General features: G+C 42.2%; 1 protein-coding gene across 1 annotated transcript; it reads left to right on the top strand.

Moving 5' to 3' along the window:
* Positions 1–5946: 5946 nt before the first annotated feature.
* itgb6 (integrin, beta 6) lies at positions 5947–15784 on the top strand. The gene is made up of 15 exons (XM_080499796.1): positions 5947–6087; positions 6367–6446; positions 6629–6827; positions 6921–7167; positions 7257–7422; positions 7538–7699; positions 7783–7878; positions 8177–8266; positions 9535–9669; positions 11099–11519; positions 11619–11841; positions 12321–12415; positions 14391–14507; positions 14590–14756; positions 15193–15784. The coding sequence occupies exons 1-15, from the start codon at positions 6033–6035 to the stop codon at positions 15289–15291; spliced, it is 2352 nt and encodes a 783-aa protein (XP_080355922.1). The 5' UTR covers positions 5947–6032; the 3' UTR covers positions 15292–15784.
* The last annotated feature ends 2745 nt before the right edge of the window (positions 15785–18529 follow it).

The following is an 18529-nucleotide window of genomic DNA, read 5'->3' as shown; positions in this document are numbered from 1 at the left end:
CTTAACACAGCTGATCCCAGAGACATAAAGGCACCATGCCCACATCTCTTACCAGTCAAAGGGATCAAAACCACTTGGGTGCAAGATTAGCCATCAACCCACCCCCCCACCCCCCACCCCTGACTCTCACCACCCATCTAACCCTGACTCCAAGAATACACGTCCCTTCCAGCTCAAGCACACACTCGTGTCAATCAAATGTACATAATAAGGGCATCAGATCTTTGAACATAAGACACAAGCCGGAGTAGAGTCTCTCTCCCTTTCCTGTCCCCTGCTCTCTGTCTTTCTTTTAATTCTCCACAGCTGAAGGGCCACATGGCACTGATCCCCAGAGAAATACCGAGGTCAGGATCGGGGCACAGACGTTGAGAGACGAGGCTCGCTTCGGGATCCGATGTCATTCAATTCAGTGTGAAAAACATCCAACGCATCTGACGCAACGGAAAGCTGCCGAGTCTTACGATCTATTTTACGTCAAAGAGTGTCCAAAAATAAGATATTCAGGATCCAAGGTTTCTATTTGGTATTATAATTACGAATCTGTCAACTTTTTCTTGTCATGTCAACATGGACTGTTCATAAACACAAAAAACTCCTTGAAAAGGTTTAAATGTTTGTTTTCAGTACAATACAGTGAATTTTCTTTACTTACAGTGTATTTTAGTGCGTTTTATTGTTCTAGTCCCTATGCTATTTATATGATAAGTGCCATTCACTCATTTGCACACTAATCAATGGTGACAGCTGTCATACAAGACGCCTGCATACGACTGAGAGCAGCTCTTGGCCACAGGCTTTTTAAATGTAATGCACGGGGCAATATGTTGGATTGAACCATAAACCTCTGGTTTAGAAGTTGACCAGCTGAGCCTCAGTCGCCACAGTGCGTACAACAAAAAGACTCCAGCTTTTCACATTTTAGAATGTGTGGCTTTATGCTTCAAATAATGTAATGAGTGTCTACACAGTAGTTTGTATTTTATAGGGTTCCTGCCACAACCAGGATTAGAACCGTGGCTGCCCATGTACACTCAAGGTGAAGGCCAACGCTCAAAATATTTTAAACAGGAACTGCAATTAAATGAATAAACTTGCCAATAAGACAGCTGGTTGGGTGAAATGGGTGTAACTGTTGGCTCTTGAAAGGTCGCATCAATCCATTAAACATGAGAATCCCCAATCTATAATCCCATGATAAGCAGCTTTTTTATGTAATGAGGACTTTTTAAATAGATGATATCATTTTTAAACTAAATGATGTGAATATTTTCTCAATCATTGTCTGATTTGTAATATAACCTGATGATGAAACGGTTTTAAACAGATTATGTATCTTGGCTTTTGTTGAATTAAGTTTTGAATACAATGTTCACGGATCCTGCCACCCAATGTTTCTCTGTTTATTTACATTTATTATGCCATATTTAAATAGATTTCTATCTGTGGGACTATGAGAAGGGACATTTGTTGAGTGAAAGTACCCACGTCATTTTTACATAAGGTAAAGGCAAGGTAAAAGCCAAACCACAGTCATTTAACAATGCAATAAAAGGCTGCCTTGTTTTAACTTCCCATTACTGGTTCCTGATATTTTATCAGTATCACACGCAGTTTCTCATCCTCAATCTGTTTGTCGATACTAAACCAATGAAGAGACTTTCAAACTACACCGAGCGACAGGTATGAACCCCTTCAAAACATGGATATTTACTCAGTACATGCATGTTGTTTACTCAATCGGGGTTGATTCATCACAACTGAGGAAAGGAATGATAATATTATGGTTGCTTTGATCATTTTCATGCTTTCTTTAATTTCTCCTTTATCCTGTTGTGGTATTTCTACTAAGTCCATCGATGAAACTCTGCATTGCAGTTTTGTAGGTCAGAGCTTGAACTTTGGCTGTTCGGATTGTAACGAGGCGGCCATAAGGTCGGCCCAGGAGAGGTTATATGGAGAGGTTTTGTCTGGGAGTGATTTGGGGAGCATCCAAAAGTGTCTAAGCAAGCTGCAGGGCACAGAGATGTCTGTGCTTTATTGCAGTCTCCAATGCTACTGTGACCCCATATATAAGGACTAAGCAGGAAGAAAGACAGATGGAGGGATGCCCGTCTATTTACTGCAATTGAAGATAAACCAGTGAATGTGTAAATATGTGCGAGGGCTTGCACTGGGCACCTATTGCTCAGGTGTTGCAGTAGGTCTTCTTCTAGTCTTAAATTGGTAAGTTTGTGTTCAAGTGTCGAGCAAAACACTGAACCCTTAATTGCTTCAAAAGGTGATAAAATACCAGCAAGGCAGCTCCGCCTGAAGGTTCTTTTTTTCCTGAAGTTACATCTTTTTACAGATTCCCGCTTCCCCATCTGACTTCGATTATGAATTTGGCAAACATACATCCACATAATTATAACGTCACCCTGATTGGTGGCACGTCGATGAGGATTCCACTTATTGGTCGATTTTCATAGAGGGGATTTCTGAATGGTGTACAGGTATCAATGGCCTACGGAACAAATTAGGTGGGCTATCATTCTGAATTCTTTTCGAGTGTGTGCCTCGGCCTCCAATATTTTTGTTTCACTCCCAAACTGAATGTGTACACCTGCATTCCTGCCATACCGTTATAGAAGGAGGCTGTATCAACAGCACTGGCACTCCTTCTCCCAGCTTTGCAGCCCCCCCACAGGAAGTAATTGAACTTGAACAAAAACACACGCGCGCACACACACACACACACACACACACACACACACACACACACACACACACACACACACACACACACACACACACACACACACACACACACACACGAAACAGAGTGTTTGTAATGCAGTTCACACACCAGCTTCTGCCTCTAGAGTGCAACACCAGCACATCAGTCAGGTTGTCTCTTAATAAAGAGGCTCACTCCTGTGGAGGTCCCACAGCCAGCAGTTGTTACTGTCACTCATTATCATTACACCCTCCCTTCTCCACGCACATGCACACACATATGGACACGTTGGAACTTGTGCAAACACCCACACATGACCCTCGTATGCATGCGCACACACTCACCCACATTCAGATTTTCAATGCACACACGCACACACACACACACACACACACACACACACACACACACACACACACGAGCCAAGGAGCATGGGCAGCAGGGTCACCCTAGCGCCATGCTTCATAAAGGGCGCCGTTACAATAGGTTTACTGTTACTCTGACGAATGCAGGGATACAATAGGACTGAATGTGCTGGCCTGATGCGTCTCCGTTTCTCCCCATTTTTCACTTGATGACAAGGAAGAAAGACTGAGACAGGACAGCATGTTATCAGAGGACAGCCTTGAAGGTGAGTTGGCTCATTGCAGAATCAATGTATAGCTTTCTTTTAATCTGCATAGTAACTGAGTATAGTCATCAGAGAGATCTTGGAGAATAAGTTATGGATTTTTTTTATTTTTTATTTTGAAGGATCACTTTTGAACCTGATATTCTTTAAAAAAAACAAAAAAAAAAAACCTGTCAGTTATTGCCAAACAAAATTAGATTTAAAGTAAAGCCAAGATGACACTTGAGACAGTAAGATGCAACTATGATGCATTATTACACCCGAGGCATCCGATCCACTTAATCATGCTCACATCCAGGGCGAGAAAAATCCCCTAAAAATTAGATGTTACAAAAAATTGTGTTTGATTGCATCAGTTTGAGGTAATCTTTAAGAAATACAGGAGAGGAGAGGAGAGGAGAGGAGAGGAGAGGAGAGGAGAGGGGAAGAGAGGAGAGGAGAGGGGAGGAGAGGAGAGGAGAGGAGAGGGGAGGGGAGGAGAGGAGAGGAGAGGAGAGGGGAGGGGAGGAGAGGAGAGGAGAGGAGAGGGGAGGAGATAGTAACAGGCAGACTGACCAGAATTTGAAGCAACATCAACAAAATGATGTACAGAATAATCGTCTCAGATGGACCCATCTAAAAGACAACTGAGGAGGATGGATCGAAGAACGTTGAAGACAGAAAACTGTCACTACAAGGAGAAAAGGGGCGTGCATGCGAGGGGTTAGAGGGCCTGGAACGAGAGTTGGGGAGTTGAGGAGGTGTGGCCTGGTTTGGGGTGACAGATGGAGCTCGCCCAGATACAGAGGGGTGTGGTGCTGAATTGTGAGATTCTTCTGAGTTGGGGCAAGCATGGATATTTGCTCTGCAGCTGTCAATGGTTCAACACCTACGCAGACCCTGAATCACACACACACACACACACACACACACACACACACACACACACACACACACACACACACACACACACACACACACACACACACACACACATGCACGCAGACACAAACACACACACACACACACAGACACACACGTAGACACACACAGTCATATTTCATATCTTGTGATAGGTCAAGCAGGGTTGTTTTTGCCGAGAGTTAATAGTCAAACTGAAAAAATCTTGTGTGTCAATGCCAATGAATCATGTTCCTGTGTTGTTAAATATTAACATGTCTTTCTGTTATGGTGTCTGGATTATCAACTTAAGAGGCTATGTTTGCTCATGGCGGGTCGGTCTGTTGTCTCTGAATCCTCCTCGCACAGCGTTCAGAATGTGAGCAACTTTACACAGAAGCCTCACACAAGAAAGTTTGTGGGAACACAAGTCAGGAAAGTACTGTAAGTCAGTGTATTATCTTTAATTCAAGAGAACTTCAAGGAGCATCACAGGTGTTCAGGTTCAGCACTCTGTTGGAACTTCAAGGGGAAGCAAATATACTTAAGTAAAACCGTAGTTATGTAAATGTGTCAAAGTACAGTTCACATAGTAAAAAAAAAAAAGTCAGGATTAGTATCATTTCCTTCCACGTGACTAACAGTGGTGAAGAGCTTCACTTGTGTTCAGGCTTTATTTAACATTGTTTCTAGTGTTGTCTTGAAAATGTTTCTGTTGTGATAAAGAGTGATCAGTCTGTCTACTGAAGACTAAATGATTGATGGTTTTTACGACTTTATCTTAAATAAGAGCAAAAATGTTTCCATATGCCCTGATTATGCACAAGCAGTAAAGAACAGTAATAAGAGGAGCATGTGAGAATTATCGAAAGAAATGTCATAATAAAGGTCAAATCAAATCAAAATGCAGTGCATGAATCATTCTGCAATGTTAGATTGAAGATTTGTTGTTACATATACACAAATTGATTTCTAAATCCTTAACTCCCCTTCTGTAGCAGAAATAGCTTATTTTGAGTTCTTTATAAACAAGTGAGTTGAGTACAACAGTGTAAAATGTAATTCACTAAAAGAGAATAGAAGAAATAAAGTTTTATGACACATTTATGGGTTGTTTGGTGACATATTGAATCATCAAAATCACATGTCATTTGCACAACATGACATTGGAAGCATCCACAGGTGAGCAGAATCTCCAGATAGGAAGGAAACTCTCATTTTAAAACAATGAAATAGTGGAGCAGCGGTTAGTTTATCATTAGTTTACCTTTAAATTCAAGACTGAAGGGGTTAATTTGTCACACGCATCCTCGTTCATAGTCATGCAGCACTTAAAATGTGCCTCTGCTCTTGGCCCCTGTGCAGGTAAGATGAAGAACAGCAATAATAAAACTCCTACGTACACGACACAGACAAAAAGTAAGGGACAAAGTGTTAATAGAAGAATCCTAACAGTGTTATCTTTTAATGCACCCGACATAATGAATACATTCCATTTTGTTTTGTTTTTTAATTGCATTTATGCATCGACTTCTTTATCGATTAAATGAGCACATATATGAAGTGGAGGTGAGTGTGTGTGTGATTTGTCCCCGCCCCGCCGCCTCACCTGGACGGAAGTGGACATATAAGGCGGTGCAGGTAGAGACTCCGTCTCCTCTCAGGTGTCTGCGGCTCGTCGCTCTCCTCTGCTCTGCTTTCGCTCCAAGAGAGGAGACACCGACGCAGCTTCAGCTCTGTAAATATGAAAACACTTCAACTGGTCTTCTTGTGTTTCTACCAAACCAGTAACCTCGCGGACTAATGGGGCTTATTCTGCTGAGCCTGATTCTCCGCTACTGGATCAATACCGTGGAGGGTAAGCTGGAGTTTTGCTTAAAAAAAAAAAAAAAGTAAAGAAATCAAGTGTATAGTCATCAGAGTGTGCAAATAGTCACTGGAGATCAACATGGTCTTGATAAGTTTTATAAGGAAACGAGATTGTAAAAGGGTTTTTTAAGTGTGCAGAGTTGACTTGTGACGTTTAAAAAAAAAAAAGAAGAAGATCAGACTCGCGGAATGAGTTTGAAAATGATCAGGGATCCACCGATCAGTGTTGACAAGTTTGCTCCCAACTGTGCCTTCATGTGTGCTGCAGGATCATGTTCAGCCGGCGGTGCTGTGACTTGTGATGAGTGTCTGCAGCTCAGTCCTCACTGTGCCTGGTGCACACAGGAGGTAAGCAGCCAGCATGGACATGCAAGAAGCAACAACTCCATGTAGGAAGATTGACTCTTACATGTATTGAAGATTGGCTTGGCTTTTGTGTAGTTTCAGTGTAACAGAACAACATACTGCATTATGATTGATCTCTTTTGTCCTTCATGATTAAACTATGACTTTTCTTTTTCCTTTTCCAGAACTTCACAGATTGGATTTCTGTCAGCGAACGATGTGACACACTGGATATCTTACTGGATAAAGGCTGTGCCAGGGACCAGCTTCACTTCCCTGTTTCCCGAGGGGAAGTCCTTCAGGGTCGGCCACCCGGGAAGAAGACGGCCAGCGCTAACGGCACCCAGATATATCCGCAGAAAATGTCCCTCAAGCTTCGGCCTGGTACAGAGTCCAAAGTGTTTTGAATGAATGTTTTTTTTTACCTCCACAAGGACAGTTCAAGAGAACTAAGGCGTTGATTTTATTTGTGCACAGGCAGCCAGGTGACCTTTCCGGTTAAGATTCAGCACACAGAGGATTACCCGGTGGACATCTACTACCTGATGGACCTGTCTGCGTCCATGATCGACGACCTGAAGATGATCAAAGACTTAGGCTCCACTCTGTCCAAAGAGATGGCCAAACTCACCAGTAAATTTCGAATGGGCTTCGGCTCATTTGTAGAGAAGCCCGTTCTCCCCTTCATCAAAGTCACAGAAGAAGAGCTGGACAACCCCTGCAGGTATACAACGAACGTTAAAAGAACGTCCTGGCGCGAAACTTCAGACAAGACTTAACTGCTCCTTGTTCTATATTCCCGTTGTGTTGCAGCACTATGCACGCGACCTGCCTGCCGACATTTGGCTACAAGCACGTCTTGTCGCTGACGAGCAGCACTGACAAGTTCAACGAGATCATCGCCATACAGCGTGTGTCGGCAAACATTGACGTGCCGGAGTGCGGCTTTGACGCCGTCATGCAAGCTTCGGTTTGTGGGGTGAGAATAAATGTCTGTAAAACTTAGATATCAACGTCCGATTCGTTCCGATTAAACATCATTACAGGGCTGGGTTTTTTTTGTTTGTTTGTTTGTTTTTCTTGCCTTCTGATAGGACAAGATTGGCTGGAGGAATGATTCGATGCGTCTGTTGGTGTTTGTCAGTGATGCCGACTCGCACTTCGGGATGGACAGTAAGATGGCCGGCATTGTGATCCCCAATGACGGACAGTGTCACCTGGATGCCAACAATGAATACTCGATGTCCACAGTACAAGTAAACCAGCTTTCGTTTTGTCTTGATGTTTCATGCCATGCAATGGGCCGGTAATGATTGGCGTTTGAACTTTTGCTTTTCAGGAGTATCCAACTCTGGGTCAGCTGGTTGATAAGGTGGTGGAAAACAACATCTTGCTGATTTTCGCTGTGACAGAAGAGCAGAAGCACAATTACAAGGTAGCCGCATCTCCCGTTTTCCAAGTTATTTCGCTTTACGTTGAAGTATGCGTGAACCAAGAAACCGAGAGAACGTGAAATGATTGCGAGAGCACAAGGTTTGACTGAGGTTGGTGCAGCGTTCAGTCTATTGAGCAGGATTGACATTCAGCCTGTTAGAACTAGCCCGCTCCTTCTCACCACTGTTTGTCATACTGCGAGCCAAGTCTACCCACATTTATATCAGTGACTTTGTTGTTTATGTTTATGATTTTCTTTTTTTTTTTTTTCCCCATCTCCTCCCTCCCACCTTCTCCAGAACTATGCAAACCTCATTCCCGGTGCCACAGTCGGAGTCGTGGCGAAAGACTCGAGGAACATCCTGGAGCTGATTGTGACAGCATACAAAGTACAGTTTTTTTGAGTGAGCTGGATGTGTTAGTGGAGTTGTGTGATCGGAAGAGGCTGGAAAAACACCTGCTATTACCAGAGCATGGAAGCTGGATTTACCCGTGTTATTTTAAACTGTGTTGTATTGAGCTCAGAATGCATCCGGAGACACCAGGAGCGCACCCAGCTTCCCCTCTGTTCATTATCATTTTTTACGACAGCTAATAGACAATACCTCTGCCTTCCCCCGTCCTTTTCACTCTCCTGCTTTTCCTCCTTCCTTCTTCCCTCCATTGCATTTTTCCCTCTAACACCCAGTGCTTTGCATCAGCATGTTTGACAGCAAGTTCGTGCTTGTCCCGGCTGTTTGATCCACTCGTCTCTGACTTTGACTCCTTCCTTACTCGTGCTTTCTTTCCCTCTCGCATCTGACTATATCCTGAATGTTGCTGTGTCGGGTTTTTTTTTGTTGTTGTCTTAGATAATCCCCACCTGGAGATGGTGATTGGTGCGCGGCCCTTTAATTAATCTATGGGTTATGTCATTTACACCTTCATTTATTCATGGCCACGTTAACCGCACCAAAAGAAGAGCCCCCTGTTATCACACTGATAGCAGATGTGGCGGCTAAACAATATGCAAAGCACATTTTTTCTTTTCTTTTTTTACTGGTTCTGTTCCATGATTAGTATTTATACTTGACTGCAATTTGGAAGTAATGCTTCTGGATAGATATTTTAGCCACCCTACTTTAAAATGCCGTGCATCCCGTGCAGGGACTAATAGACAGTTATTTCAAAGCGGTTTTTCCCACTGACTTTGGGTGTGTCTCTTTAGCGTCTTTGTTTTCCCCTCTCACCTGCACCGAAGACACTTATACACTCCAGGAACACACAATTAACCCTTGTGCCGTGCCAGCGAGCAGACAGTTCGTCACAGAGTTCATTAGTCAAGTGAAACGCCGAGTTGAGGTCAGCCGTCACTCTTTTCTCGGGTGCTTTTGTGCAGCCCAGCACACCTGGGACGGTGATTCACCTAAAAAGCGAGAATTAAAGGAAGCTTTAAAGTGTCGGCGCACGGCAGGTCAGTGCAGGGTGAAAGCATAATTCCACCCGTAGCCTTGGAAATCCCACTTAATGACAGGCGAGTCAGAGTATTCCTTTCACGGCTTGGTCTTTGTGAGTTCTGACATTAGCAAGGAAAAAAAAACCCTCAGTGTGAAGTTGTACTGCTTGTCAGCTTTCCCCTTCAGGCTGCAGTAATGTATATATATGAACTGTTTTCCAGGAACTGCGTTCAGAGATTGAACTGGAGGTTGTCGGAGACACGGAGGAACTCCACATGTCCTTTACGTCCATTTGCCCAAACGGGACCATCGTCCCTGACATGAAACACTGCTCCAACATCAAACCAGGAGAGACGGTCTGTTGCTTCAGCTTCAAATTGCTTCTTTTTTGCTTCACCACAGGTTTATTATCTGCACTTCAGATCAAGCTAAATCAAATCTGGTTTTTACATTAAGGCACTCAGACTAGTGCAACGTCTTGCAGGACGTGGCATGAACAGAACAACCAAGTATGTTGAGTTTTGATGATTTCAGGACCACATGGAGCAGGAATGTAAAGGTTCCCGTGTGAATCCTTGTTTAGACAAATGGATTTTTCTGTACTTGGAATTACCCATTGTCGCTCGACTTGTAAAGCTCAAATGGATCCAAATTGAGACCATTTTAAGTCATACTTAAGTCAGTTTTAAAGATCAATCGGTCTTTTTTGATAGAACAAGCAGGGATGATACACTCATTAATCCTGCTGGGCACTGCAGCCAAAAAAAGAAATGTAGTCACACCTGAGTCATGTTTTCCAGGTGATTAAAAATGTGAATCATTTGATTAATCCCCTACCTAAGCCCTAAGGTCCATGTTTAATTCATAGAAGACATCACTTATCAAGTGAATAGAGTTGTAAAGACATATTATTTGTCTGAGCCGTAGTACCTCGGTCTGAACCTGCTCAAATTGTGGGAAAAAAAAGAAGCAAAAAACATCGAGTCCAGTGTAAAATCATCCAACACAACAATATGTTGCATGAGTGCCATCTCGTTATTATTAGTTGTTAATTCATTTTTGTTTAAAACAAACATTTTTGGGGAGGTTTAATATCAATTTTGCCTATTTTTAATCTAGTTCATAAAGCTGGAAGTTTCCCTTATTTTTCATTTTGCTCAAGTATGCTTAGTAAACAAACCCCTGACGCTCATGGGTTTGAAGCCTCTGTGTCATTTTTACTTCTTTTTTTTTTTTACTCAGTCTCTAGTTTTATAACACCCATATAACTATACATTATTTATAGTTACAATACATGTACTGTGCATCAACAATTCAGATAAGAGATTATACAAAGAAAAGAAAAATGATGTGGAAATAGACAAAATAAAGTAATAATTCAAGAAAAAGGAAGGAAAATGGTATTATAGATTTAAAAAATTGAACATTTCAATGTATAAGCACAAAGAAAGTCTACCAAATATGGACACATAGGGGTGTTAGACCCAATAATCCCATGCTGAGGTTTTAGTCAAACTCAGATGGAAGACAGTCGCAATGGTTTAAGGGTCATTTGGACATTTAAAAGAAAAATATATGTACTTAGCAAAAATGCAGGGTGATCGTAAGGAAAAATCGAGTTAAAAACACATTTGATTTTGGCATTTATAATAATGTGGCAAATAAGATGAATAGATAAATGCCTGCCCCATTCTTCTAAGTAGGGTGAAATATCATGAAGTGGAGCAGATTCACGTTTACAGTAAATGCTAGTTTGATGGCAACACTTCTTCTTCTTCTCCTCAGGTAGTGTTCAATGTGACTGTGGAGCTTCCTGGATGCCTGTCAGGTGTTCGCCATTTCTCCCTCAAACCGGTGGGCTTACAGGACACCTTGGAGGTGGAACTGGAGTCCCTCTGCTCCTGCGACTGCCGGCAGCCCCAACAGTCCGCCGGCGGCAGCCAGTGCGCCGAAGGCCAGGGGACTTTCCAGTGCGGCGTGTGTGTGTGTCAGCCGGGCTTCCTGGGAGCGCAGTGCGAGTGCAATGAGGAGAGCGCTTTGTTGAGCAACTGCCTGGAGAACAATGGGGCTGAGCTATGCAACGGTCAGGGCCAATGCTATTGTGGCCAGTGCGTGTGTCATGCGTCCAGCTTCGGCCGCATCTACGGGCGTTACTGCGAGTGTGACAATTACTCCTGTGTTCGCTTCCACGGGGAGCTCTGCGGAGGTGAGTAACGACACGCCAGTGTCATGGATTATTCACATGTTTTTGTGGTGAGAGTGTGTGTTCTTGAAGGATTTTTTTTTTTTTTTTTTACATTTGCAGGTCACGGGGAGTGTGACTGCGGGGAGTGCCACTGCCAGAGCGGTTGGATAGGAGAGTATTGCAACTGCAGCACCAGCACCGAGGCCTGCACGTCGGACGACGGCACGCTCTGCAGCGGCAGGGGCAAATGCGAGTGTGGCCGCTGCGTCTGCTCCGTGCCCGGGGCGTCTGGGGACAAGTGTGAGAAGTGCCCGACGTGTGGAGACGCCTGCAATTCAGCAAGGTGGGGAACACGCCGCGTCTGAGTTGAGAGCGCAACTTCAGGGATTTCTGCCGCACTTTTTAATAACGACTGCGTCTTCGACGGGCAGATGTAGAATGTTGTCTCGTGGCACCACATGATCTGTCTGTTCTTTTTAACTTCAGGCATATCGGGTTTGAGTCCTCTTGTTCATATGTGTCTACACCTTCCATGTAACATCAAAAGACACTAATGTCCCCAACACAGCACCAAGAGATTTCCTTTCTTGATTGTAAAGCAGCTGTCACTGTCAGTGCCATTCGATAGCACTGTTACATGGGATCCGGGTGATAAAGGGTGAATGAAGCCTTGGGAAAGTGCTGATAAGTGACCAGCTCTGACATTTTTCTGTGACCCCCCCTCCGTGTCAGTGATGGAAACCTCATTAAAATTTTGGGGATTTCTGTCCTATCTCTGTGTTGAACTCAAGCTTGTGTTTTATTGCTCATTTTCCCACACAGGACCTGCGTCGAGTGTCATCTTCAAGTCAAGGACGACGTCGATTCGTGCAATGAAAGTTGCAGCGTTTCTAAAACATCCATCAACACAACAGCAGGTAAAGGGACTGTCCGTTCCACCTGTTGTGTCTGGGAATAGTCAGCAGTCGTCGAGAAACGGCTCGGCGTTCAAAGTCCCTCCCATAAAACCATAAAACTGCCTGTTCAGTGATGGCTGCAAGACGGGCGTTGTGCGTCCCTTACTCACAGACCGTTTCCTGATTGTCTACACAAAACTAAAACAACACACAAAAACACAAGGCTGATTTAAAAAAAACAACAACAACAAAAACCCCACCTAAATGCTTTTCAGCTTCAGAATTTTGTGCCTGCATGGGACCTTTGTTTATACATGCACACATGTTTACACAATGACTGATAAGTGGCATCCAAACTGGATTGTCAGACTTTCTTGGAAGTGTTTCACAAAGAAGAATTTACAAAACATTCTCTTCTTGCGGGAATATTGGAATCACACTGACAGCAAAAACACAAAACCACACATTGTTTCTCATCCAACAGGATCTCAAGCAGGTTTCACATTAGTGAACATTGACTGTTGTGATTCCCTGGTATCAATCATGGATCCAGTTTTGAGATTTCTGTGAGTTACTTGGGCATTTACTTTGAAATTATTTTTTTATGCCTGTACTAGTTTAACGCAATAATTGGTACTTCATAAAACATGAGTGTAGTTTAGTGTGAATTTGTTTCTTGGCACCAGTTTGTGCTTTCACTGCATCATTGCTGATTTCAGCTACAAATCAATACATTTAATCCCTGGTTGATGCAAAGAAATCAAAGCAATTCACGTGTATAAATGAGTTGTTGTTTTTTATATTGAACTGAGTTAGTTGTAAGGGTAATAAAGTAGAAATAAGTGTGACAGGTCAACACAATATACACTACAATATATTTAGATTAAAAGCAAATTTTACATTTATGAGTTATTGTGTAAAAAAAACATTCAACAACAAAAAAATAGACTCGTTGATGTGAGAGTTTTGGGTTCGTAATGCCTTTCAACCTCTGTGTGTGTGGGAGAGACTCATCCTCCCACACTTTCAAACCTGTCGTTCAGATAGAAGAGATAAGAGGGAGAGAGAAAGTCATTTACTGAATGTGACGTCTGCAAAGCGGAGAGCAGGCCGCAGAGCCACATGTCTGAAAAATTAAACAGATAGCCACACAAAGCTGTCACGGCTGTCACGAATAGATTAAGTTTACTCATTGATAATTGAAAAAAAATGTCAGTGTCAGGAAGCCTTTTTCACATCATTCGGTGTAACTCCGTGCTTCTACTGTTACCAGGTTTCTTGTTAGTAGAAGTACCAGTACCTGTGATGCGTTGCATGATGTGACTGCGTGTTTTACATTTGCTTTTGCTTTTGGTGAGTCAGTGTCGGGCTTTATCCATCTTATTTGCTGTGAAACCTCTAATCCTAACGGATAGGAAGCTCATTAGTGGCGCAGCCACTTCCCTGTGCCGTATACGCTCCTTGTCACAAGAGTTCGCGCTCCCAGCCCGGTGTTTTCGATAGCGGTATCAATCTCGAGCCATGCTAAGTTTTCAGCGTGGGTCAGTGATTGAGAGGAATGCCGACCTCCATCGACTCGGGTGTCTCTCAGAAGTCTGCACCCCCCCTTTCTCTAACACAACACCGTCCTCGTCCTTTTGGGTAGCGCGGGACAATGGGGAACATATTATTTACCTTGTTGTACAGGCAGAGCTATTGTGGTGCATGTGAATAGCCCAAGGACCTGGTCTTCCTTTATAGAAGAGCTGATTTTAACCCCGTGGTACTTGTGCAAGCTGAGAGGTATATCTGATTATCACAGAGGATTTTCAGGCTTCAGATGTGAAATACAATGGCGTGGTACACACACCAGATGGTAATCTTTGATATGGAAATCACGCTGACAGCACAATAGAGGAGGGGATATCCTTTTACGTTCTCATTACGGAGTTAAAAGGGAAGATGAAATGCAAAAGATTCCCACCTTATGGATGCATGTGTTCATATTTCCTCGCAGATTATGACAAGAGTGCGTCGCTGCCCTGCACGCTGATAATGGAAAACGAGTGCTGGGTGTCTTTTAATACGTTGCAAGGTGAGACAGGGACCACGGCGTACAATCTCCAAATGTATGGTAAGTTTTACAGCAAGGTGATGAACATTCGAACTGCTTCTAGGAAGTTGTGAGCCTCATGTCGTAATCTGTCGTCTCCCAGGATGCCCGGGGACTCCCAACATCCCCATGATCATTCTCGGGGTTTCCCTCTCCATCGTGTGCATCGGCCTCATCCTGCTGGGTGTGTGGAAGGTGCTGGTGTCGGTCCACGATCGGAAAGAGGTGGCAAAGTTCGAGGCGGAGAGGGCGAAGGCGAAATGGCAGACGGTAAGATTTCTTTTACATTTCTGTAAAGGAAAACGTTGGCAATAAAATTCAGGTAAAAAGTTTTTGATTTGGGAAGGTTATGAAGTAGACTCTAAAAAAAAAAAGTGCAAACATATCCCTAAAAATAATAGACTGTGTGCAATCATTTAAAGAAAATCTTGGTGACAGTAAGAGTAACAAAATAAAAGCCTGAAAAAACAAAATAAGTTAACGCGAGGTTTTTAACTAAGACCAAAACTGTAACTTTCTTAAAAGACAACTGAATGCCAAACAACCCTGACAACTTATTGAAAGTTGTTTTTGATTAAAATTGGGAATTGCTGGCAATCTTGCATTTTATTGTGTCAGACAAATACATTATTCAAGCATTGTATCAGTGTATCACCGATCTTCACGCTGTCTTTGTGTTTTGTGTCTTTTCTTCACTCGTCCTCAGGGAACCAACCCACTGTTCAGAAGCTCCACTTCCACGTTTAAAAATGTAACTTATAAGAACACAGAAAGAGAAAAAATCATCACAATGGATCACTACTGAGGATAAACCAGAGTCAATGCAAACCAACAGCTAAATGCACTTAAATGCGTACGTGTGTGTGTGTGCTTGTGTTTGTGTGGATGAGACAACATTGTTTTTGTACTAAAATTTGTTGTTGTTTTTTTGGGGGGGGGATGTTATTCATGCTGTAACGCAGTAGGGAACACTGTGAACAGACGGACACTACATGATGTATTTGCTGCTGTAACGGTGCACTATTTTAAATGCACTGTTGAACACTGAATGTTTCTGCTGCGTGATCCTACACAAGTGTTTGTGTTCTGTCATACGCAGCCAGGAAAGGAGAAGTCTACACTACAAGTGATCTACTACTGAAAATATCTTCTTGTGAATATGTATGTAAATATACAGGAGTTTTGTTTTTTTGTTTTTTTATAAATATTGTTTTCGTAAAGCAAGGCTGAGCCTTTGGTGTTAATGACTGTTTTGAGGTTTTTTTTTAGTGGCACCCGGCACATAAATAAAGTGGAAATTTAACAAATCATGATATTATTGAAGTACAAATCAAACCTTGGAGTCACTGATGACGCATCACCTACTACACTTTTAATGCACAACTACATGTCGGTGTGTATTGTATTGTCATTTTATTAGAAATTCAGGAATAAATTAACTTGGATGTCTCTGTAAATGGTCCACAACGCACACATTTTACCAAATCAGTGTCTTGTAAGTGTGCAGGCCAACGTGTTGTGCACTGACCCTCGGAACAGTGCTTGATATCCCCTCATCTTCCCTGATAAATGGACCTGATATTGTGCGAAGTGCTGCTGCTGGGTCTGTAATAGTTGAGCTGTTGGTTGATGTGCTGAGTGGAGTGCTGCATGGTGCTCCCACTGCAGCTGAGCGGCTCATCGAATCCCCTCATGTGTGGAAAACAAGCCAAAAAAAATATCACCAAGGTACTAAAAAGCAGTTTAATGGGAACAAAAATGCACCAACGAAATATCACAAGCCCTTCCTACCATCGGCAGCTGCTCAATGTGTAATGGGTGAAGCTGCTGGTCGACTCTCGCTGATTGTGTCCTCTGATGCTTTTTTAAAATGTAATTTGTTTAACAATAACATTGACAATTCAAGAAATGCAGACAAAAAAATTATCCAACTCGGAAGAATTAACAACTATAATATGTATATAACATCTGCATTACCAAGCACCATGTCAAATATTATAATTGAAGGTACAATCCACAGAAAACTTGTTAATGTTGGGGGAAAATAGACAAAAGTTGCATTCAAATATGGTTCCACATCAACAATATTTGGCACACACATTTTTCTTAATTAACACTTCTCTGTGCTGCGTCGTAATCTATTAGATAATTGAATTATGGTACTCTGATTAAATGCGAAATCATCAATATTATCGTGGGGCTGTTATCGTCGTGAAATGAGTGATGTATGCATGTAGAGACTTGTGTGAGTCTCTCGATTTCTGCATTTGCCTGCTGGTATTTCAGTAATGAGATTTGGATTTGTGCAGACTTTTTATACTTGCATAGATGTTCTACGCGCACATATTAAAATATGCCATGTAATTCGATTTGTATATGCGTAATATAGTTTGTTCATATGTTTCATGTGAGGCGTGTGAGCACTGAGCCTCTGGCTCCACCTCAGGCTGGCCTCTCAGGTCCCTGCATTTTTTTTAAGTGAATTTTGCAACTTTCAAGCTGAGACACAAGCCAGGCCGGTAACTTTATGTTTGCTATTGAGCATGACATAGTGCTGTTTGGTGTTAAGAAAGGTGTTTTAGATAAGGATTCAGTGGCGAAAAGAAGAGAGTGAACCTGCCTAAACACTCAAACAAGCATATTTAAAGTGTTTTCACCACCATTTAGAGAGTCTGAGAGATTGTGTTTTGTTTCACAGGGTGTTTTGATTCACAGAAATTTGCATGCGTTGATTTATTCAGCTTTATTAAATGTAGCATGATAGACTCCAACAGACAATCACTGGGATACAATAAGAACCACATTGTCTAATTCTAAAACTGCTGTTGGCCAATAAAAAAAGTGGGTGGGAGCTTTTTGTCAACAGGTATATGAAGTGAAAAGAGCAGATCTATCTATCTATCTATCTATCTATCTATCTATCTATCTATCTATCTATCTAATCTTTTGTGGGTTTTTTTTTTTTTTTTTTAAGTATGACGTTAATCCTTCAACATGCCATTCAATAATACAGTTAACCACAACCTTGAGGAATTCACTTGTGTAAAAGAAATTTCAAAAAATCCACAATCCTCAAATAGTTTGTGTCAAAAGAGTCCAGATCTGTTGTCAAGATTTTCAAGTTGATTTTAAAAGAGTCTGTACTGTAACTTTTGAGAATCTGGGTCTGGATGAAAAACTCAGAGTGCGCAAAGTCCAAGTGCATTTTTTTTTAACAAGTCCAAAGTCTAGTTTTAAAGCATATATCTTGTTTGGCTAAACTACAGTCAATCCATTCTTAGAACTTTTCATTGTGGAGTTTGCATGTGCTCCTAGAGTTTCCTTTGTGCACGTGAGATATATAAATGTGGTCACTGTGTATTGCAGTGCAATTGTGAGTGAATGCGAGTGTGTGGTTGTTTGCCTGAGATGGACCGTCACAGGAGGATTGCTATTGCAACAACACATCACCAGTAGGGTCAAACTAATCTGTCTCACTGTGGTCTAATCCTGGCTCACACTCTCTATTAGTGGGTGAACAAACCAATGCTTGGTGAATTCAACTTTTTTGACCTCGGGTGTTGTGAAAGGCGCCTCTAAATAAAATGGATTGTCATTATTTATGTTCAGGGTGTACACTACCTTTTCTCCCAAAACTGTCTGAAATTGAAATATAGTGGGATAGAAGATGGATGGGTGGATGTCTATCTACACTTTCAAGAACAGGAGTTTGTTTCTAACGGTCAAACAAATCCGTGAATTACAAATAAACACACATTTCAAGTCTGAGGTTAATATAAAGGTTTAAGTTTAAAGAGTTCTTACATGGAGTTTTTCTAAAGTGTCACGTTGAAACATTATGCTTTATCCTCGATGTGCTCCAGAAAGCTGAACACACACGGTTTACACATGTCCAGGTCCGGTTCTCTGGACATTGCTGAGATTTTTGCATTTGCAAAACATAATGTATCACGAGTCCCTCGGTCTGTTGCAAACCTTTTATTCTCTCTCTCTCTCTCTCTCTCTCTCTCTCTCTCTCTCTCTCTCTCTCTCTCTCTCTCTCT

Source organism: Blennius ocellaris, assembly GCF_963422515.1.
Source record: "Blennius ocellaris genome assembly, chromosome: 1".
Lineage (NCBI taxonomy): Eukaryota > Metazoa > Chordata > Actinopteri > Blenniiformes > Blenniidae > Blennius > Blennius ocellaris.
Note: the sequence above shows the minus strand (reverse complement) of the source record. Positions and strands in the feature narration are given on the sequence as shown.